The following is a 22817-nucleotide window of genomic DNA, read 5'->3' as shown; positions in this document are numbered from 1 at the left end:
AATAAGCTCGCTGAAGGAACTGATGGTTATTGATGACTGAATGAACATCCCCTTTTTTGTTCTCCTCTGGCTTGAAGGCAAATCAGAGCACACCCAGAGCAGCAAACCCTTGCGAATCATGATTTAGCAGGCTGCACTGCTAAGTGAGAAATGCCGTCATATAACTGGCATGAAAGGGGTTTGACATTAAGCAAATGAAAAAAATTCCAGAGAAAGCGGCATTTTGGTGAATCCTAACCTAGGCGAGTACTGGGGAGACTCTTTGGAAGAATACATGGGTCCTTTGGTTGGATACTTCTTATGCCGGGGAGTTGAAGGGGGTGGGGGACCCACAATCATATCTATCCTGGCAAAGTAAATAAGAAAAAAGACACCAGCAAAATGCATAATGAAGCAACACGTAGAGAAAAGTTGGTCAGAGAAAAGTCGCAGAAAGAAACAATTGACAAACAGAATGACAGGGAGAGAAAGAGAGAGAAATTGAAAATATATTCCGCTGGAAACAGAAGGCTCTCGCCTACCACCTGGTTGTTGGTGAAAAACCAGAGTCTTACCCACCTCAGGGTAAGAGTTGGAGATTTAGGCACCACTGCATCATCATTAGGAGTTCCCCCCGCCCCAGATATAACAGGCACCGTGCTTTACCCTCTGGAATATATTTGCATATGTGTGGCAATATCCCATTGAGGTGGTTGGATATGAAACAACATATATTCATCCTCCTTTCAGTTCCAGTGCTAGAGGACACATCCTCAGCTATTCAGGGAAGCATGAGCTGCTGGGAGTCGGCGAGGAACGCTGCAGGACTGGATAACTCAATGAATGGGAGACATCCATGGTTGGCAAGGTGTCAGGATGGAACACGAGACAATGTGAACACAACACTGAAAAGAGCACATTGCAGACACAGTGACAGAGGCTTTACTGATTAAAGAGGAAAGTACATGTAAACACCCCAGAAATGTGCTTGGATGCAGCTTTAATCCACCAAAGCCCTGGCTAGGGGAGGTCAGAGCCAGCCCTGCCGAGCTGGGCTGGCAGGCAGAACACGGGGCTCTGACTGATGAAGGAAAGGGACATTAAAATATCTGTTCTCAAGGTGCCCCGTGACTTCCTGCCTGCAATCCACCCCATGGTTCAGGGTCCAACACTGGCCATGGCCCTGTGCACAGGGGGCCCTCCCAGTTGTACTGGGCAGGTACATCCCAGCCATGGGACCTGTTGGTGCCCAAAGGGTGGCCCCAAAGGGGTCTGCTCCCATCACCATCACTGATCTCCTGCTCAGTGGGGACAGTGAAACCAGTGAAGCTGCCTGGTAGTCTTGGATCCCAAATCCAGGTGCTTCATGCATTTGAAGCAGCTCCTGGTCCTCCTGGCTTCCCTGTGAGAGGATGGATGGTGGCCTTGTCCAGCCCCTGAACCTCATCCTCACAGCCCCAGACCTACAGCTAAGAGGAGAATCCAGTTTGGTCTTTGAAAGCTGCAATTCCTTACCCCAGCCTACCCAAAAAAAAGCAGAGAACCACACTGCTTTGTCTTTGCAGCACATGCCCCAGAAGGACTGGGAGACCCGGATGGGTGGTGAGGCAATCTGCCACAGCCTCGGGGTGCTGGAGACTCAGCAGAGATCCCACCTGGAGCCAGCAGAGATGACAACCCTGATGCCCAGGACCCACTGTGGGGGTGGCCTCGAGGCCTCTTGTTTCAGGTTACTAAAGTTAGAAAATCTCAATCTTCTCCCCCTCCTCTTCTCCCTCTATATTCAGCTACACATCTTGGATCTATAATCACTGAATTTGTACAGAACAGGAGTGAGAGGCTCACATAGAGGAAATTCTCCAGGATATTTTGGTCTCCATTGCAAGGGAGAATGTTCCTTCTGGGAAAAGCACAGTGTGCAGCAGGGCTGACAAAGTTACCTCTGCATCTTGAACATCAAAAATAGCAGAGATAAAATGGCCTCTGAGAGATTCATGGCAGAGCAGAGATTCCTCTTTTTCCCAAGACAATTTTCCTACTTCATTCCCAAGGTTCATGTCAGCTGTTTGCATACACAAACACTTCTTTTTTCTTCTCATTTGCTAACTCTACCAGGGACTTTAATGGGTCTGAAATTAAAGGAAAACTTCTAGGGGAAGCTGGGCTGCCACAGCCATCAAGGGAAGCAATTTCATTCTGCAAGTGTAAAAGAAAATGGTGTATTTTTTTGACTGGAGATTGCCCATGGCCAAGCCCTGCCACACTTCTGGGTGTCCTTCAAGCTCTGCAGAACTGAAGTTACTTCTGCTGAGCCAACATAACCGGGGGTGTTGGAGGCTTGGGGTCTACTTTTCTCATCAGGGCTGAGAGAAGAGTGGTCAGACTAAAAGATTAAACTTTGATCCTCTGTTTAAAGAATCAAGCTTCTGTGTTTGAGGGGATTTTTTCTTCCAGGGGAAACATGAAAAACATGGAACCTTCTTGGTTCCATTTGTCCCTTTTCCACATTCCTTCTCCTATTAAAATGAACACATCTTGCCCTAAAATCTGAGCACAGAAGCTGAAAGCAGCTCAGCTAAACCCCACCTACGTTGGTGGGCTTGGATGAGAAACTCCCATCTGCATGGATTTTGAGCAGACTGTGCCATCCGAGGAGGGATTCCTCCTGAAGCAGCTTAGCTTCCCAACGGTGGGAGGGAGCTGCTGCCTCCTCACTGCTCTCTGTGTCTGTGGCAGCAGGGCCACAGCCAGGACATCAAATTTTGTCTTATTTCACTCCCAGAAAGGTACCAAATTACCCACATGAGCCTTAACCCTGGGGCACCAAACCTTTGCACCCTGCCAGGAGGACCATGGAGACACCCACCCGCCTTTCCTATGGGATATACCATATTGCCAAAAGCTCCCAAAATAAAGCAGGAGGATGAGCCATGATTTTTGTATGTCCTGAGATGGGCAGTAAGGGAGTTTTAGGGCAGTCCCTGTCCTGCTTATCCCTCTGGGTTCCAGCCATAAGCACTGATGTCTTCCACGGGGATTTGTCTTAAAAAGGAAAAGAATAAGCTGTAGCTGCAAAGGGAAGTGTCCCTCTCCTGGCAATACCTCCACAGTGAACAAAAAGCAGTGGAAAATGAAGCAAAGAGAGGGGTCTCTTGCCTGGCCTGAAGGTTTTTAATCCGGGAGAGCATGTCCAGGTGCCCAGCTGAGTACTGCTCGATGACGTCCATCACGTCGTAGGGACGAAGGCTCTCCTTAAACTTGCGCTTGGAGACCAGAAACCTCATAATGCTGCAGGAGACAGAGAGCAAAATCCTAACTCAGTCCCTGGGTGCAGCCTGACCTGCTTAATGGCAGATAAAAAACACTGCAGGGAGCTGCTTTGGAAGGAAAATGGAATAAATCCCAACCCTGTGGGTTTGGGAGAGGATGCAGCAAGAGGAGAGAGGAAGGGGATTGCGGGGGCTGGTGGCTGAAGCCCTGTCTGCGCCAGGGGGGCCCTGATGCCCCTTGGACTGTCATCTGTGCATGTGCTCTCTGCACCACTTTTAGAAATGTCAGCATTGCGTTCAGAGCTGGTGAGAGCTGTCATTTGGATGCATCCCTGTGGGGGATTTTCCTGTTTTTCCGTTTATTCCTTCCCTAAGCAAAAATTGCCCTTCCTGGCAAAATTGTCTGTAAAGCAGGGCAGGCCACCCAGGGGAAAAGCAGCCTGCAGCATACACATGTCAGCATTTGCCAGCACTTCCCAGGCTTTACATTTCCCATTTTTCTATATAATTTATTTTTCTGGACCTCTTCTCCCCTCTCCCTCTCTTACCACACTGCCCTGATGCTGACTTTCAGCCCTGGTGTCAAATCTTCTGTCACAAACTCGCAGTTGCAGCTTTTGTTCTCATCAGGAATGTCTTCTCCAGGGAGGCTTGCTTCTGGGTTTGGGACACGGAAGGAGAAACACAAAACATTACTGTTTCCTGTGCCAGTGCTGCACAAGGAAAGATGAGGCAGATCACAAACAGCAACCCCAGGGGAAGCAGCAGAGAAGCCTTTGCTGAGCATCCAATCAAGAGCATTTCCCAGGATGTGCTCAGGTGACATTCAGCAGTGCCAACTGCAGCTCTCACCCATCCCTGTATCAGGGAATCCCAGTATTATTTGAATTGGAAAAACCCTCTAAGATCATCAAGTCCAACCATTCCCTCAGCACGGCCAAGCCCAGCCTCAAAACCATGTCCCCAAGTGCCACATCTAGATGTGTTTTAAATCCAAGAAGGTATCTCCACCACTGCCCTGTGCAGCCTGTTCCAGGGCTTGACCACCCTTTAAGTGAAGAAATTTTTCCTGATATCCAACCTAACCCTCCCCAGCACACCTTGAGGTTATTTCCTCTCGTCCGAATGCTTGACTCTTCCTCCTTTCCCCATCCTTATATACAGAAACACAAACATTATCATGGGTATCAGAAGGGGTTTTCTTGCCTCTTCTAATCATTATTGACCAGTTTGGGTTGGAAGGCACCTTTTAAAGGCCCTCTAGCCCAACCCTCTGCAATGGGCAGGGACATCAACTTGATCAGGTCGCTCAGGCTACTCCAAGATAAAAGACTGGGAGGGGAAGGAGTCCCAACACCTTGGCTGGCAGCTCTGCCCTTCTTAGGTGGGGAGGGAGAGGATGTTTGGGCCAGCTGGGAATTGAGGGTCCAGAACAGCAGCCCGAGCCCTCACCTTCCGAGTTCTGCCGCGACGCCGCTCCCTTGATGCGGAACGCTTGCCGGGCTCGGCTGCGGTCTCCGAAGCTCCAGCTCTTGGGCACTTTGCTCGGGCTGTCCTCGATGCTCTGGTCAGCACTGGGGGACCTCCTGATGCCCTGAGCCTGTGGAGAGCCTTTCCCTTTGGTGCCAGCACCGCGGGGACTGGAGAAGACACGATCTTTCAAACTGACCTTCTGACTGTTCAGAGAAACACGTTGAAACAAAGACAAAAAGGAGACAGCAGGAGGAGTCATTCTGGAAACCACGCAGTCCTTCCCCACCAGCCATTAGAAACCAAGAGCACTTCCAAGCAGCAGTGACATGTAGTTTTGCTGTTGGCTTTTCTTTTTTCTTTTTTTTTTTTTTCCAATATGTATTTTTATTTTTGTTTTAAAGAAAGCATTGTAGAAATGTTTCCATCATCATGAGTGAAATGGGAATGGTTTGTAAGAGAGAGAAAATAATGAGGACTTAAACAGAAGCCCCTCATGGGATGCCAGGGCTGGCGGGACAGAATGACATTAACAATGAGGTTATGATTCCTTAAATCACTGATCGGCTCCGATCACGAGTTAGGAAGCTTTTCTTTCACAACTGCCTTCCAAAACACTATGGCTAATAAGAAAATACCAATTAAAAAAACCCCCAAATCATCATCTTAAAACTTTTGTGCAAACACTTCACTTCTGGTGCTCAGATCTGTCCTTTCCCTTTCTTCAGCTCCTGTACTTCCTCCCTCTTAAAACATGATCTGCCCCTTTATATAGTCCAAAGAGTTCCTCTTACTCTTATGTTCATATTGAAACACATAAATACAAACACTGTGAAACTCCTTTGTATCCTATAAAAATCCCATCTAAAAGCTATCTGCCATCTCCCTCGAGGTCTGCTATGGCTGTCATAAACATGGAAAACAACATTTTAAAACTCCAGAATAGGGCACTTTCATGCCTTTTTTCCTATGAGAATCCTTGCAATTATGGTTGGAAAAGAAGGTCTCTCCAGAAACAGAGATGATCTCACTGGGAAATAGTGACCACTCAGCTCTAATTAGTTTCCAAATTCTGAAATTTGCATTTAAGGCCTTTCACCCAAATTAAGATGTTGAATTTTCATGTGAAAATTTAAGAACAAAGAGATTTTGTGAATCTTTATGAAACCACAAACGTTATAGAGACAGCACTGAGGAAAGCAGACTGCAAATACTTTTGGATCATTTCATATTTTCTTAATAGCAATTGATGATTAAACTCCACTGATTAGAGGTTGAACAACCAGTGCAAGATACTTGCACAAATAGCCAATATTGTATATATAGGTATATCAAAACTAGAAGACAGGGATTGAATTCCCAGCATTCTGTACCATTGCAGCAGCCACTTATCATTCTGCTGCCAACTCTCTGCCGCACTTTGCGGGAAGAACATTTCAGAAATTTTAACTTCCACGTCACCAACCAAAGACCTGCTTTTTTTTTTTTTTGGCGTGTCTTTCAGCAGCACCAACTTAAAAGTCAGAGCCCCACGGCCCTTCTTTGCTTTCAAAACTGGCACGAGGTTCTTCAATCAGAACTTGGCTGCTGGTTTTGAAGCAAAGCAAAACGCTGCTCCCTTTTCCCAGCCGCCGGCTGTTCCCTGCTGACAGGAGCAGACACCAGCTCCGGCCAGCCAAGGAAGAAGATGTGACTTGAGGACACTCAGGGAGCAGATTTGTCGACTAAGAAGGTGCTATTTTTACAAAGTCACTTTACATTGCGAGACAACAAACATTTACAGGGAGAGAAAGGTGCTTAGGCAGCATTTTGCAGAGTTTTGTAGGGAGGGCATCCCCTGGGCTGCAGGGAAGGGTTGGCTGTGGCCACAAGCTCAGCAGCAATTTCACATTGAAAGATGGATTGGAGACAAAATGAAATTTGCTCATGGCTAAATTAAAAAGGCAGAATTATTCCAATTAAAGATGAATTTTAATTTGGGTAAGTGCTGGGGATTGAATTTCCAGTGTGGTGCCCATCTGCAGGGTCTGTCTGTAGGCCATGCGATCAGCAGAGCTGAAATCCAGGTCAAAGGTACAAATCCACACAGGAATCTGGGAACAAGCACATGGCTAAACACCTTTCTGGATGTAAGCCTTCATTACTACTGCCACCAAAACCATCGTACATAATGAGCCAAAGGATTAAAGGAAATTCTCACTCTGAGTTTCTTGGATTAGAAACCAGATTGAAATTTCATCATTTGATTCTAAATAGGTCAACTGGATCTTCTTTCTTTATTTTTGTTGATTTTAAAGAATAATATTTTTTAATCCACTGTGTTTCAGTAGTACTATTACTTTGAACTACCATTTTAAAAAGTAAGTTTTATAAAAATGATTTAGCAACACAGCAGTATTCAGGATTCAAAGTGATCTTTTTGTGCCCTATCTTCTGCTGAGTTTCTCCCATCACCAATCCCAGCATAAAACCAGTTGCCTTTCACTGAGTATGGCAGGGCCTTTTCCTTGGAGCCTCTTTTCCATTCCCACAACAAATGTGCTACAAATGTTTGCAGGAATCACAAAAAGCAAAAAAGAAAGGGTTGAACTTGGTGAGGGATACAAGCAAAGAGTTCTAATCCTGAGAGCATGAGGAGCAACACATTAAAAAAATCTCATGAAAATCTGATGAACAATTAAGATCTGGGTGGGTTTTGTTCCCAAGTACTCACTAAAGAAAAAAACCCAACTCTTGATGTAACTTATTTGTTCTAACATAGACGACACGAGACACCATGAACAACTGATAGAATCTTTCCTTCTGCCATGCAATTCCCTCATTGGAAACGACACCTGGAATCACATGCAAGTACAATCCCTGCAGAGGAGGATGCTGTTGGGGTCTGCAGGAGCTGGTAGGAAAAAAATCCCAAAGAAATACAGACATACATAGGGATAAATGCTGTCAGCTAATCCAAGATCATGTTCTCACTCAACCAGAAAGTCATGCAGAGGGATGTAGAGTGCCTCAGCGAGGTGCTGTTGGGATGTCACTCCAGGATGGTAAATGAGCCTCAGCTGAGTGGGAGGTGTTGGTGACACAAAGGTGAGGACAGCAGGGACAGATGGACGCTCACAGTTGTGACAGTGGCACGAGCACAGGGCAGGAGCTCTGCTTGTGCCAGGGGAAGGAAGGCAAAGGGAACTGTGGCTTTGCAACCAGAGGCACAGATTAGAGGAAGTTACAACAGCCTGATAGGTTATGGTTTAATTCTAGGTCCACTCCAAGTGGCATCTATGAAAACAGATCTGATAGCAAAAAATAACTTTTCCCGGCTGACAGTGGGGAAGGTTTATAAATATTCAGGTTATGGCTTGAATCTAACAAAGGATAGAAACTGAGCTGATTTCTGTTGCCAGTCAAAAACTGTGAGTCCATGCTGGAGAAACTGGATGATGTTCACTGCTTTAGTGGGCTTTGCATATTGGTTAAGTCCAACTGCCCAGCACTCAGCAGAGAAATGGGCAAGACTGACCTTCAAAATGAGCTGCCATCAGCCTCCTTAGGGTGCCAGGGATTTAAGCTCCTGTTTGAAATGCTCTGGTTTGGGGTTTATTTCAGTTCTCTATAGTATTAAATCAGCACTTTTTTTAAAAAAAGTGGACTCATTACATTAGCAGTAATTTCAGATCAATAAAAAGTATCAGTTGTAGGGTCTTGTCATTGATTTTAAACTATGCTTGAGCCATTACTTCATTTTCTTCTCAGCTAGCCAGAATGAGCCGGACTAGCACAGACTCAGATCCATCTCTGCATCCAAATTCAGCCAGTATCAGTGATCATTCTTCTGAGAAGCTGTGGCCAGGAGAAAAAGGCTGTCTCCTGTTGGTAAATGAGGGGCTCTTTAAATCAAGAGTTTGTGCTGAGCTTGTGGCATATAGAACCACTCATTAAAACCAGGCAGGAGTGCCAGGAGTGAATGATGGCCTTTGTGACTATCACTGGGCTCCAGTCTGCCTGCTGCTGTGAGTAAGAGGCAGAAAACAATTACTGGAGACATGAAGGAAAGGAAAATAAAACTGTGTATGCAAAACTTGCCGCGACTGAAACAAAAACCCAAGAGAGGGCCAGTGATTACAGAAAAAGCATTGCTAGAAGGTGAATTCATCCTAGAGAATGCAATTTCTAGCAGCAGAGAAACCTGGGCGTAAGGGAAACAAAACATCAGCCAGTGATCCTGTCATGATGAGTAATCCCTCTTCTTTTCCTCATCCATAACCACGGTGCTAGACTTGGATGGGAGCCACTGATGCTGTGATGGCAAAGACTGGAGTTGCACCATCCCTGCAGCCACCACACAAGCACAGAAAAGCAGAGGGCCTCGGATGAGTGAAGGGACAGTGGAGCCAGACTCACGTCTGTAACCTTTGCTGTCCTGCAGCATTCTGTTATAATCACCCATCTCTTCCTAATTCCCAGCCCTCTTCTCCCAGGCTGATGTTGAGTGCTGTCAGACACCACATCAGCCACATCCTGCATCTTCTCCCGGCCCTTTGCTGTTTGCCAGCTCGGCTGTTCTGCATTTCGGGAGCAAAGCAAAGCAGCCAGGCTGCACCTCCGAGCTGGCTGAACATTCCCAAACCAGCCTTTAAGGAACCTGCTCCACCCAGAGCCACAGGCCACTCAAGGGCTCTGCAAACACCTTTCCTTCACTGCCCTGGGTGCTCTGCCCACTGTGGGGTGCCCTCGTCTCTGAGTGTGCCAGGAAAGTCTCTTACGAAGCAGAATATGATAGAGCTGATAATCTGGCTTGGTGTAGTTACATTACTGTCTAAAAATGAATGTGTTATTGCATTTATTGACTAAAGTTCATTGGTTTAGTACATTAAGAAACCACAGCTTCTAAGGAGTTTCCTATTAATTTACCTACATTGAGTTTTCCATGATTGCCTCATCATGTGCTGTTATTTCGTTATGTACATCCTCGATGAAGGCTTTTAGCACTCAGCCTGAGCTGCATCAAAGTGCTGGCATCTGCCCCAAGAGTTTGTGCAGTGGGGATTGGTGGCAGACACCCAGGGGTCCAGAGAAACAAGACATCATCTGAATTATTTTTACATCCCTTCCCAGTTAACCCACAGTTCTACTGAAGCACAGGGTGTATAACACTCCATTCAGGAAGGATGCAGGTTATAAAGATGCTCTTGTAGCTACTCCAAAGTTCAAGGCTCCTTTTTGACTGGAAGAACCACAGCCTGTCATCTTCCTTTTCAGACTCTCCAACAGATTAAGAAGATATTGAGGTAACACTTTGTTTCATCCTCCCTTTCCCTTGCAGAACTCAAGATGGGGGAGATGAAATGAGGACCACAGTGGGAAGGAATTCAGTAGAAAACAGAAAAAAATTACACTGGCTTTAGCAATTAAAATTCCATGCCTAGGAAGACATGCAAGGAAGACACTGAGATCAGAGTGGCTGATTTTCCAGAAAACAGAACTAGACACGAACAGATGAGAGGACAGATTATGAATAGCACTGCTCATTTTCATCTCTGCCAAAAACAACCTCAGTGTTAAGCAACTGAGAGGAGGCTTTCTCTGGGGAGAAGTCCCTGCTCACACTACACCTCCACACATAAAACAGCCTCACCTGGCAAATGGAAGCACCACAGAAGTCAGGATCATTTTTTTCCAGCTAGACTGTTGAGCAAATCTTTGCCATTTGTCTTGAAATGCTGTCTGTGCAACTGATGATCACCCAATATTTACCCACACTTTTCAAGGCTAACCTTCAAGGAAGGCCATAGCACCGCAAAGTATGCAGCAGGAGGCTGACTCAGAGGTTCAGGCTTTTTATCCAGATGTAAAGGATTTCCTACCACAGAGAAACTGCTTTTTATGAATCCTAGATCATGCCCCGCTCCTCTTTGTTACCCATTCAGAGATGGGATTTACCACTCTACTTCTGAGCACCTGGTACACGCAAACCTCAGCCATGAGTCCTACCCTCTACACTGGCAGAGAATAAAAAGAGGCAGCAGGTCAAAAAGTAGCAAGAAAAGAAAAGATACACGTTGAAACAATTAATGAAGAAAATCAGAGATACATATACTGTTAGAGCTGCAGTTTTATACTTTCAAGGCTGTAGTTTGTTGGCTTTCTGAGGGATACAGAGACTGGTGATTTTGAGAATTAAAACGGACTCCAAAAAAGAGCATGCAAAAATCCGAGTTCACAAACATGCGGCATCACTCAGTGCCCTGCCACTCCTGGGCTGTCCACCTGCCTGGCTGTGGGGCGAGGAGCTGGGGGTCCCCTGCCAGCATTCACAGCATGCAAACTCTGGGCAGGGGGAGATCAAGAAGGTGCATGTTTGCTGCTGAGGAGCAGGGGTGGGGACAGAGACTCTTCCAGTGCAGGTGTGGAAGTATTTCTGCACAAGTAAGATAAGATCTATGCGTCTGTGTATATGGAGGTGGGTGCACTAAGGGATGCTGGTTGGGAAGTCCCTGAAAACACCTAGCAGTTGTCAGCTGGATGAAAAAATGCAAACCCTGCTCGTACAAAGCCCTGAGCTAAAGCTGTCTGTCCCCCTCGGGGTCTAGAAACAGAACCATTCACAAGGCCAATGTCAACGGTCAGGGCAGCCCGTGTCCCCTACGTCTGGTGGGACAGGCTGAGATTAGTCCTTCTCTAGCTGCATAGTAGAGGTGCTAGATAGGCAAGCTGTGGCTTCCAAAGGCCACCAGGCTAGGAAAGGTCAATTTGTCACGGTCAGAGAGCCAAAGGAATGGTGACTGAGCAGAGGCAGGAAGCTGGTATTTCCCATGCTACTAACTGGACATTGCTGTACAGTGCAAGTCAATTTGCAAGGATTCCCTGGACCTTGAGGAGGGATGGAGCGATAGGGAGGAAGGGATCTTTAAAAAAAAAAATTAAAAATTTTCATTTTTCCTTTATTTATTTATTTTAATTTTCCATTGTTTGTTTAACTTCATTTCCTGGCCTCCTCCCTTGCTGAGCAGACACTGGCTTGGCTAGCCCAGCCCAAATTCCCCATCCTCATCCCTTCGTGTGCTCTGCACAACTGGCAGCCAGGGAAGGCTCTAATTTCGGGGCGGGCATCGGGGAGGCTCTTCCACCTTTTTTTTTACTCATCTAGTACCTCTATTAAGCAGAGAAGTGATCAGAACGGGTGGTAGCAGGGTAGAGGGAGAATGAGCCGTGCAGCTTTTGATTAGTTTCGTGCGACGCATTTCCCGTGGTACCTAGAGTTTCCTGAGCAGCATCCGCATAGTGACTCTCTGCACGGTTTGCTTTTACTGGAAATGAGGGGAGAGTAAAAATTAGACCTGGAAGCAAATGCCAGACAGGAAACTTTTGATTATGGACTCTGGGTTTAAAAGACAGGTGTTTTGAGGGCCGAGTTCATGACAGGATTGTTCTGTTTGAGTGTTCAGTGAGGGGAAAAAAAAAAGTAAATCAAAAATCAAGAGGGTTTCTGAAATTTGTTTCACTGTGGTCAGTAAATTTAATTATTAGACATGAGGCATTCTGCTCATTGGGTTGGTGGTGTCAGTTTATCTACAATTAACTGCAGGAAGATCTTTCATCTGTATTGGAAACAAAAAAAATACTCTGTTCTTCCTCTAAATATATAAAAAAGTAAGTTTTTTCAAATTGTGTAAACCATGGAAAGCCAAAACTTTAACTTGTTTTGTCAAGTAATATCCAAAAAGTTCAAATTTTTTTTTTTTTTTTTCAAAAAAACTCCACTCACAAAAAGAGCTAGGTAATATGTGAATTATTTGACATGGAAAATACCATTATATTAAACCTGACATTGAAAAAAACAAAAATAGATAAAAACAGGGTGTGGTGCAGTCCCTTATGGGAAGGGAGTTGAACATCTGTGTTCACACATAGGGTTTTCATAATGATTTTCAGACAGGCCCTACCACTTCTGGGGAATTGCTGACTTTGAGGAGGCACCACCACAGCTCCATCCCAAATGGCTGCTCAGGCACTGCCCTGCCAGGAGATCCCCACCAGGACCAGGGTCCTCCACGCCATGGAGCAGCCCTCTACCTGTGGAAGGGGAATGACGTGGCCCCATCACCCCACCAGGCCACCAACCACCAGCAGGCAGCTCTTGCCGAATTCACGGGCAGACTGAAAGGCTGAAGGGCATCAAATCCCAGTCTTATTTTACATTTGAGTTGGGTAATCAGAGGAGCTCACGGCCACAGCATCCCATGCAAGCTCAGCTGACACCACCCCCAGCATCCTGGGGACTCCTCAGGTGTCCACAACGGGACCCTGCATCCCCAGGGGCCGCTGGTGCTACCAGGGCTGTCCTGGAGCTGGCGTGGGAGTGGGATATTGAGCATGCAGAGCCTCAGGGAGACACATGGGTTTCTCTCCTCTCAGTCTCCTCTGCAGTCCCTCCAGAAAGATGCAGCTCCTTCCGTGCAAATAATCCGCTCCCCTAAAGGCAACTGATTATTTCCAGATTACTGTCAGTCCCAGCATGAGTCTCTGACACCACTTAAATTGGTTAGAAGGCCAAACACCAGCCCAGGCTCATGTGGCCCATGGGGTTCCCACGATTGACCCTGGTTTCCATGGGCAGTAGAGGTTTGGGACACCTTGGGCATCCTTGTCTGGATGAGCAGGGGCCCACTGAGTCAACCAAAGGCATCCTCCAGTGCGTACAGAAGCCTTAATCACACCCCTGAAGAGAGATCTTGGGGTTGTGTGTATCTCAGACAGACATATACACACACTGAGAGAGAGATATACACACAGATAAACACACACGGTACGAGGACCCAGCCCAGCATTCGGCCACTACACAGCCAAGGTCCTGCTGAGCTCACTGGGGTCGAGGACAAACCACAGCTGAGAACAACCTTCCAAAGAGGTTCCTCTCATCACCTACAGCACTGAACTCATGCTGGACAAAGTAATCTGAGTTTTAGCTTCCCACTTCTCTGGAATCCTTCTGTTTCTTTTTCTCTGATATAAATATGTTATTATGTGCATCTGGTTCATTAATTTTTAGCTTCTCACCCAATTGTATATTGGAAAATGCAAGAGGAAGAAATGTGGTTGTGGATGCCTTCAGATGTTTCTCAAACCATCTGTTAAAGAGCATCTGAAGCCCACATTTCACACAGGAGCCTCCATAGCCCTGCTGAACCATGTGTCTGTCTTTTTGACATTACAATCAAAGCAAAACAAACAGAAACGAGATGCCACAGCTAATTTTCAGCCTGATTAACAGAAGAGTAATCACCCCCCATCACCACTCTGATCTGCTGGCTTTCTGCAGCAGGAGGGGTGAGAAAAGCCCTAGCACAGAGCAGGCCTCCTTCCCTGGGACCTGTATTTGGACCTTGCGTGGCAGCGGTGTGGTCTGGGGGTGGGATGGGTCCCAGTGCCCCGGCAGCACAGCCAGCCTGGGGAGGGGCAGGGGGCAGTGCTTGGCTGGGGCTTGCAAAAGTGATGGGCAATAAGAGGCTCTGAAAGCTTTTTTTTTTTTTTTTTTTTTTAAAGGGAGGAAAACAAAAAGGGGGGAAGGGGTACATGGCATGTAGAAAAAGGCCAGCATCTCTTCTGCTCATCCCAGCCTAGGCTCCACCTCTGGGGGAGGTGAGTTCCTGGCCCCCAGGCGAGTCAGCACCGAGCATTCCCAGCACTCAGATGTGGATGCAGACAAGCTCGTGGTGGAAAAACAAAGCAGAAACCATAGAGAAAGGACGTCACCTGGCTCTCAGATCAGCTCTCCCATTTTATGCCAAGACTAAATCAAAAGCCAGCCAAGAGAAATTGCAGGTGACCCCGAGCCTCTGCCACACTGACCCCATCACCTCCTCATGTCCTCCCAGCCTGGGCAGCAGTTCTCCCAGTGCTGCATGGGCCGAAATCAGCACAGCTACAGCAGCACTGGGGTCAGAGGGCAGGACCCCAACAGCCACCCCGTGCTCTGGCAGAATTTTTGGGATGATCCCTGACCTCACAAGACAATGTTCAGCCTGCATAGAATAATACCATGTGCCATGCCAGCAACCCTTCTCGAAATTTAAATATAAAAAGGTGAAAAATAGTGAAAAAGCTCTTTCTGTTCTGTTTGCTGCAGGGGTTTGTGATGTATTAGTTATGGAAAGAAGGGTATAGGAAATCAGCCACTCCCTACAAATCACTAAAAGAGGAGGAAAGATCCAGCTACCTCCAGGTGTAAGACTATTCCCTTACAGCAATGGAAATGCAAAGTGGAAAATCCTTTCCCAGCTGAAGCAGTAGAGGTGTAGAGCTGGGGTCTGCTAAGAGAGACAATTCATCCCCAGGAGTTTTCTGAGTGAAGCATCACCAGCAAGTGGGTGATTAACTGTCAGGTGGGCAGAGAAACAGGATGAGTTCTCTTTTCTAAGGGCAGGATGACACACTGAGCATCACTGAGAGGCTGCTGGAAATTCAAGTGGGTGGAACATTTGGGATGTGAATGTAAAAGACCCAGAAAATTTTAGTGGGGAAAACAGGCAATTTGGGCCCCCTGAATGCAAAATTCCTTCCTGAGGTCTGAGGCATTATCAGATGGAAGGAAAAGGACAGTGGGAACAGGTGGAATTGGTATTGCCCTAATAGAAGAGAAGGAAAGAGCTTTGGTGCTGCCATGGCAGCAGAACTGAAGGAGATGGAATAAACTCTAAAGCTCTGCACAGCAGCTGCAGACCCTCAGCTCAAGCTCTCCTTGGGCTGGGGTTTAGCAACAAAACCCATCGGTGTCACAAGAGACAGATGCACCACAGGAGCAGGAAACAGCACTTGGAAATTACTGCGATGAAGGACCTATAAATAGTAAAAAATACTCTGAAAAAGGACAGGGAAGGACTATTTTTACTTCTTTCTGTGATATAAGGTTGAGAAAGTAGAAAATGATCAGGGAAAAACCTGCAACCTCTACGCAGAAATATGGTACCCAACTTCAGGTTTCAAGTAAATAAATATGAACCCTGCAAGACAGGACCGAGATTCAAAATTAGAAATAAGGCTAGTGACTCAGAAATAAGACTATTTCGTCTGATTAGATTGCAGGGATGCTGGCTGGGATAACCCAGTAAGGGACTGTCAGACCTCAGATTTCCTTGGCTGTGGAGCAGATGGGGCTGAACAGGGATTTTGTCTCATTGCACTGAAAGAAATGTGGATTTACCCTTTGATGCATCCAAAGTTTATGACTGGCTGAGGGAGGGCAGTGGAGCAGCCAGACCCTGGCATTAAATTCTGACCCTTCTGATGCCACAGGCAGGTAGCCAAGATTTCAGCCTTGGTCTGCTCCCAGAGAGCTGTTCCTGAGTAAAGCTCCCTTCTTTAATAAAGCTAGGTGGAGGCTGCCTTCACCTGAGCTACACTCAAGCAAAAAAAAAACAACCAAACAAAAAAACCCAAAAATAAAACAAACAAACACAAAATCTGGATAATTGAAACATGATCTTGGAGATTTGGGTTATTTGGCAGGAAAGTAGATGGAGTGCTACAAAGGCTCTGCTTGCAGAAAAGCTCAAATGAGTGACAGGAAAAAAAAAAGGGGGGTGAGGAGAGGGAGAAGGAAGGCAGGAAAGAAAGATGAAATTTTCCACCCTTTAGTCAGCACTACATCTACCCAGATATCTTTGGTTGGCTTTTATGCCAAGGAAAAATTAGCTTCTGGCCTCTTATAAGCTTAAGAGGCATGGCAGAGAGGTACATCTGCAGAATGCCAGGCTCTGGTTGTACTTCTGAAAAATGCATTCATTGTTTACAAAATTTAGGCTGTAAGCTGTGTTTTGAGGAATGAGATAGAAGATCAGAAAGCCAAGCAGATGATCTCCACTGATCATCAGTTTGTGTCTCATCAGCCAAGAAAAAAAAAAATTCAATTCCAGAATTATTTTTTAAAAGAACTGGAAAATACAGGATGAAAAAAATCCCAAGAATGAAATACTTCTAAGTGGATGAAGATTGTCCTAAAAGCATCCCAAACCCCAGCCCTGTTGCTTTCCCTGGGAGTTGTGAACGGAGAAAAGCTCTAGCACAAGTGAGATTTACGGCTGCCCTTGGAAGGTGCTCGCCACGATCCAGAGCGCGCTCTGCACCGTGGGCTCGAGGCGTGGAGGGAAGATGGAGCAGGGAATGTGCCTCGTCCCCAGGGAATGGGGTGGACAAAGGGCGTCTCTGCCGTGCCACCTCGAGCCGTGCCAGAGTCCCACGGAGCAGCAGGTCCACGCCACGCCCTGCAGCGACAGGAGCTCAGGAGAAGTTGCTAATGTGGTGACGTGGAGATGGCTTCATGTTCCCCACGTCACCTCTGCCCAGCACAGTGACAGAGACACAGGCAAAGTGTCACCTGCCCCTGGGCACACGTTGAGCCTGTGTGATACCGAGTTACTCAGCTATACCCCAGCACCAAAATAAAGCAAAGAAGCGTAAACCAAAGCCCTGCTGTCACCCCCGTGAGTGTCCCCCAGCTCTGCCTGTGCTGCCACCACTCTCCACACCCCCCAGCCTCTCTATCCTGCTCCAGCCCGAGGCAGGCTGGAGGGAAGGTATGATTTAAGGTCCAGCATACACGTAGATACATCGGACTGCACAGCACAGGAAAAGCACGGTAATACCTAGGAATGCTTCCCTCGATGGTGCCACGACATGGTACACACACGCACACACACAGAAATCTACAGGGAATGCATGGGGATGGCGTGTCGGCAGTGATACAGACCTTGGCGATGGTTCAGGCTGCTGCTCTTTCCTTTAAACAGAAGCAATAGTACATTAGCATGGTGTCAGGTGGCAAAAGATGTTGCTGCTTCACTGTTAAAACATAACGAAACGACAATACCAACAATACAACTAAGTGGAAGTTGTGGACAGAAGAAAGGGAAAGGAGCACTTAATTCCTGGAGTTTCTGGCCCGGACAGAAGATCACTGGAGACTCACACAACCTCAGAGAAGACACATACAACGCACAGGGTTGAAGGTTTCATCCCAACCCATCCTTGTGCCTACGCACCACTGAGACGCCTGAGGGTCGTGTGATTTGTGTGAGCACAGGAGGACTTCTGTGGGCCCAGAGAGCGGCCCCCTTCCTTTGGAAATGCACTGCCCTCTTGTTTTGCACACGAGGAAGGGTTTGAATGGCTCCCATGACCTTGGTGCATTCACTTTTCCTCCCTGGCCATTGGGACAGAGCTCATGTCAGATCTCTGAATGCACGGATTCACGCTGGGTGCTGGGATTGGACATGGGTGGGAAGGAGCATGGACCCCTTCCCTGGCATCCTGACACCTCAGGTGGGGTTTATGCCTCCAGAGTCTTTGGCAGCTAGTTTACCAAGGTAGCTGGCAAAGGTGACATGGAGGGAGTGGGACACCACAGTCTGTGTTTGCAATTTCATATTGAGATCCAAAACTGGATTGCCCTGAAAAGTCATTGAGGACAAAGTGAGCTGAATGCCTGCAAAAGGGCAGCCAGGACACTTTAAGCCATGCTAAGGCCACACTGAAAAACACCCTCACCTTCACTGACCAGGCATTGTGGTGGTATTTCCTTCCAGCAATGAGGAAAAGCTGCTCTGGTTCACAACTCCTACACTGGGGAATGGTGTTCATTGGGGGCCTCGACCAGCTCTGCCCCTGCAGGCCCCAGAGAGGGAGCAGACCGTGTTTTCTCAGCAGATACAGCTCTGCCTCCTCTAACACAGGTGCCCTCTGAGTGTGATGCTGCACCAGCCCTGGCCCTGCTGCTGCTCAGCAGTGACTACTGAGCCCTGCACACAGCCCGACCCCTCTTCCTCAGCTAAAGGCAGCAGCCTGGAGAGACTAAGAAAAATCTCTTTCTCCTCCCTGCTTCTTGCTCAGAAAATCTTGGAAGCCCAGTCTCAGTCACTAGCTGAAATACTCACATTTTAAAATTTTCAGGCTGACCCAGGGGTGTATTATTTGTGGAGGCACACAGCCCAGGGCAGGCTCTATCCCACACCTCCCAACTGGCCCCAATGCCCACTGGCACCTCCCCATCCCTCCCAGGGTCTGCACACTCCCCATTCATCAACAGGGCAGGCTCGAGTGCTCAAAAACCCCAAGAATTACCCCTCCCAAGCAGAGGGTGAAGGTACAGGACTCCTGCCCTTCTGGGGGATTCATGTAAACCCTTCCACAGCCAATTTAGCAAAAATGTCTCACTGCTGCAAGCTTGTCTGCTGTCACTGGAGGGAACAGAGAATGAATTAACACATCATGGGCCTGAGTGTCCTCTGAGTGTGGTGAGGAGCAGAAAGGTCAGAGGAAAACTGGGATCACTACCTCCATCAGCCCCTTTGAGATGGCTTTGAGTTGTCAGTCAAGCACCCTGACATAGCTCCAGAGCCAAGTTAGGCTGAAGGAATTCGTGTAGAGCACAGGAGAGGGGCAGGGAGGAGGTCACTGAGTGACCCATGTGGGACCAGCTGTCAAACCTCTTTCATCTTCAAGGATGTCCATATGCAAAAGGCAGGAAGGAAAAAAGAAAAACAGAAAAAAAGAAGAAAAATATTGCAAAGTGTGTGCGTTCCAAACTCTCTTAACTCTGCTGCTAACCTGAATGTCAGTCCCGACTTGCTCTTCAGGTTCCTCAGGAGCTCCAGCTGGTTCAGAGGAGGGATGAGTCTAGAGGGAGAAAACAACAGGCATTAATGTCCAGGCAGAACTGATTCCAGAGCCTCCTGTCTCGGCAACTCCCCTGCTGCCCCATCCTTTCAACCAGAACCAGTTTGTGCCCCCAACTGCAGCTGGGGGACAGCTCGGCAGGGATGGAGAGGGGTTTGGCTGCTACTTCCAGCAGGGTCCTAAGGCAGAGCAGTGGGGTAAGAGAGAGAAAGTGACAGCAAGAGAGAGAGAGAAACTTGTCTGCACCACTGGATTTTGAACCTCCCCAAAACCAAGCAGCTGCCAGGGTTCCTGGGCAGCCCGGTGGTGTTTGGGCAGAGCTGTAGTTCTGGCTGGTTGGCACTGCTAAATGGAGAGAAACTCCAGCTTTGGGGGAAAATAGGAAAATTCAACCCTGCTGCTTTTGGGGATGTGGGAAGTCATAGGAAGGAGCAGCTTGTGAAGCAGAGAAAACAAGGATCTGGCATTGGGAGCATCCCAGGAGAAAGAGCAATGTGCTCCAGGGTCAAGTTTAACCAATTCCCTACTCTCCATGTCAGGTTTTGCCCTAAAATGAGACAAAAAAGCTTGTGTCATTGCCTTCCAGAAACCATAGGGCTTCCTTCCCCTCTCAGTTAAAAAAAAAATAAATAATCTGACTATGGGAATCCTGGTAAGAATGAAAAATCCAGTGAACAAATGTCCCATGGCCTATTCTGCTTTTGTGCTTAAAAGCCATGGAATTAGCTCCACATCTATTTTTGGGTTCTTCCCTGAGACCCTGGGAACCAGGGCTTCCTCCATAAATATTTAATATTGATATTCCCAAACAGGTTTTCAACCAAGAGAAACATAGGATGGAGGTGTCAGGGGGAGACTGTAAGAAATGAGGCTTCTATTAAAATAAGGGGATATTCATGCCTGCATTTTTTTCAGTCATGATGAGACCAAGAGTTTCACACTTTAACTAAAAAAAAAATCCAACTCAACTGGAAAAGCCTCTTCTCTGCCGGCACAAAACTTATCCTCAAAACCACATTGGTTCAGCAGAGATTTTGTGTTCACAAGATTGAGGCAATCAGAAAATTTTCCAATTCTAAGTATGGAGAAAAGAATAAAAATAAGCCTGAAAAATTTTGGCTCAGCTCCCCAGTCACTTCCATCAAGAGAAAAGCACATCCTGATCTGCTGAATTAATGATCCTCTTCCTTCCAGACATCAGGAAGAAGCTGACCTTGATGCAGTGGAGCATGCATGAGTGCTGGGCTGCCACCTCCCCTCAGCTGGGTTTGGAGGTGCATTCCAGGTTGGCAGAGGTGGTGCATAAATCCAGCACAGGTTGTACCCAGCAGCTAATGAAGGGTGCACAGCTCTTCTTTGGTGAATTAATTCCTCAGGGAGGTCCTTACCCAGCAGAACACAGGAGAATTGCCCCATTTTCTCCAGCTGGGATTGCAAATCTCAGGCTCTCACTGGTGGAAGTCTCAGCTGAGGAGCTCATTAGCTCAAAGGACTGGAGGATTCAGGATTCTGAAAGGAATGATTTCTTTTGCATCAGCCCATGGTCTGCAGTGTGCTGAAGGTGGCCACCAAAGATGCTTCCATGAGGAAATACAGACACACAGCTAACACAGAAATTCACCATTTCTGTGACTGGTTCATGGGCCTGGTACACATAAGGTGGCCCGTATATTTTATTGAAATATAATACAGTATTTTAATGAAACCAGTATTTTAATGAAATACTTATTATCAAAAATGAGTGAAAACATATACTTGACGTGAAATTTAATCTCAACTAAGTGCTCAGCCTAACCTGTCACTGTAAGAGCAGCTTGACGAACAGCTACTGCACCACACCATTTCTCCAGAACCTTAAAAAACAAAAAAGGCAGAACTCTGCACAGCTCTTGAGCTGAGCTTTGCTGCAGAATGCTGAATGCATGGCACCCTGCCCTGGTGAGTGCCCAGGGGACACAGGTGCCACCATGCCAGGTGCAGAAGGAACCTCTGGCTGGGGCTCCTCACATTTTCTCTCTCTCCTCCTGGTCCGTGTGTCACTGGTTAGCAAGGGAAGCGCGTTCCGGTTAAGGGGGAGCTGGCTGAGGAATCTGCACACCACGGGACACACACAGCTCATGCCACCCACCACAGCAACACTTGGGAGCTGCTGCAGGTCCCCCCAGCTGCCTCCACCACCCCTCCCAGTACAGCACAGAGAAAGGCCACGCTAACTCCAGGCGCCGGCTCCCATATCCGCAGGGAAAGGAGGATCCACTGTTCCTGGGAGCACAGAGAACTTCTCAAGCATTAGGGGACAGGAGGGAGGTCATGCCTCGGGCCAGGACACCACCAGAACCCCACAACACGAGGAGGGCAGCAGCACAGGACACGCTGGGAGCTACACGGACACACCACGACACGCTCGCGGACACCACGATGATTTTTTGGAACAGTCCCAGGATGAACAGTTAAGGAGACGGTGACAAGGAGATGGGTGCTGGAATGGGATGGGAACCTAAATGAGCCTCCATGCAGTGCTGGAGTTTTATGAGCAGCCAATTTTTGCCCTAACCATGACTTTATGTCTCCAACTGAAGCAATTTTTCATGACTGAGAACATTTGTGAAGCTTATAAAATACTTCATTACAACAAATGGAACAGAAGTGGCACATTCCTATTCCTCTCCCAGTAGTAGAAAAAAGTCTGATTCTCAAAACAGGCTGTTGTTCAGCACAACAGGAAAATATATTCTTAATATACTTGCAATTCATTGATGCAATTTGCTATAAATTAAGCACACAGAGCAGTAAGTGTGATTTACTAAGGCTGTAAAACTTGCATCTGTGAAAACTGGAACCGGGTTTCAAAATCAGACACTAAATCACATGAGCTCTAGTGGCATTACTGCATCTAGTGAGGATTTAAACTGCTCTAAGAACAGAGCTTGGCCTGCAGTCTTGAAATGCAAGTCATTTATTCCCCATCTTAAAATATTAACTTGACTACACCTTCAGATACCCATCTCATATAAAATACGCCTGTGATTTGCAAATCTACTTCTTTCTGCAGAACCTGAGATAATATTATTTATCATTAATCTTACACAGCCATATCCAGGACTTTACATTTGGATTGATCCCAAAAGGTTAAGTCCCGGATTGAATAACTGTGGCTAATAACTACTTAGCTGTAGGTGGGTCTTAGAACTAAAAACTGAAATGGAAAAGTCCTGCTGAGATGAAGCCTTCTTTCACCATAAAATCAGATTGCATTACTCAAAGAAATGAATGATCATATCAGTTTAGCATCCCAGATCTTTCTCTTCTCCATGTTTTACCCTCAAAAGCAGGCACAGCTGTTCTGGAGGTTTTATTCTGTGCTACCACTGCTGTGCCCTGTGGTGCCACCACACCAGCAAACTCAATGTCAGGTGGGCACAACTCCTGCAG

General features: G+C 47.0%; 1 protein-coding gene across 12 annotated transcripts in view; it reads right to left on the bottom strand.

Moving 5' to 3' along the window:
• The window catches only part of KCNQ2 (potassium voltage-gated channel subfamily Q member 2), a 72931-nt gene that overhangs the window by 16747 nt on the left and 33367 nt on the right, over positions 1-22817 (bottom strand). For 2 of the 12 annotated variants that reach the window (XM_030288780.4, XM_030288783.4), the window contains 6 exons: positions 19317-19385; positions 17461-17490; positions 11969-12022; positions 4701-4924; positions 3797-3905; positions 3136-3267 (listed from right to left, as the gene is read on the bottom strand). In XM_030288780.4, the coding sequence (XP_030144640.4) occupies positions 3136-3267; positions 3797-3905; positions 4701-4924; positions 11969-12022; positions 17461-17490; positions 19317-19385 (618 nt within the window). Of the gene's footprint in view, positions 1-238; positions 347-3135; positions 3268-3796; positions 3906-4700; positions 4925-11968; positions 12023-17460; positions 17491-19316; positions 19386-22817 lie in introns of all 12 variants that reach the window. The other 10 variants (XM_030288785.4, XM_030288789.4, XM_030288782.4 and 7 more) reach the window with 7 other exon arrangements.

This window comes from Taeniopygia guttata, chromosome 20 (assembly GCF_048771995.1).
Source record: "Taeniopygia guttata chromosome 20, bTaeGut7.mat, whole genome shotgun sequence".
NCBI classification, from domain to species: Eukaryota; Metazoa; Chordata; class Aves; order Passeriformes; family Estrildidae; genus Taeniopygia; species Taeniopygia guttata.
Note: the sequence above shows the minus strand (reverse complement) of the source record. Positions and strands in the feature narration are given on the sequence as shown.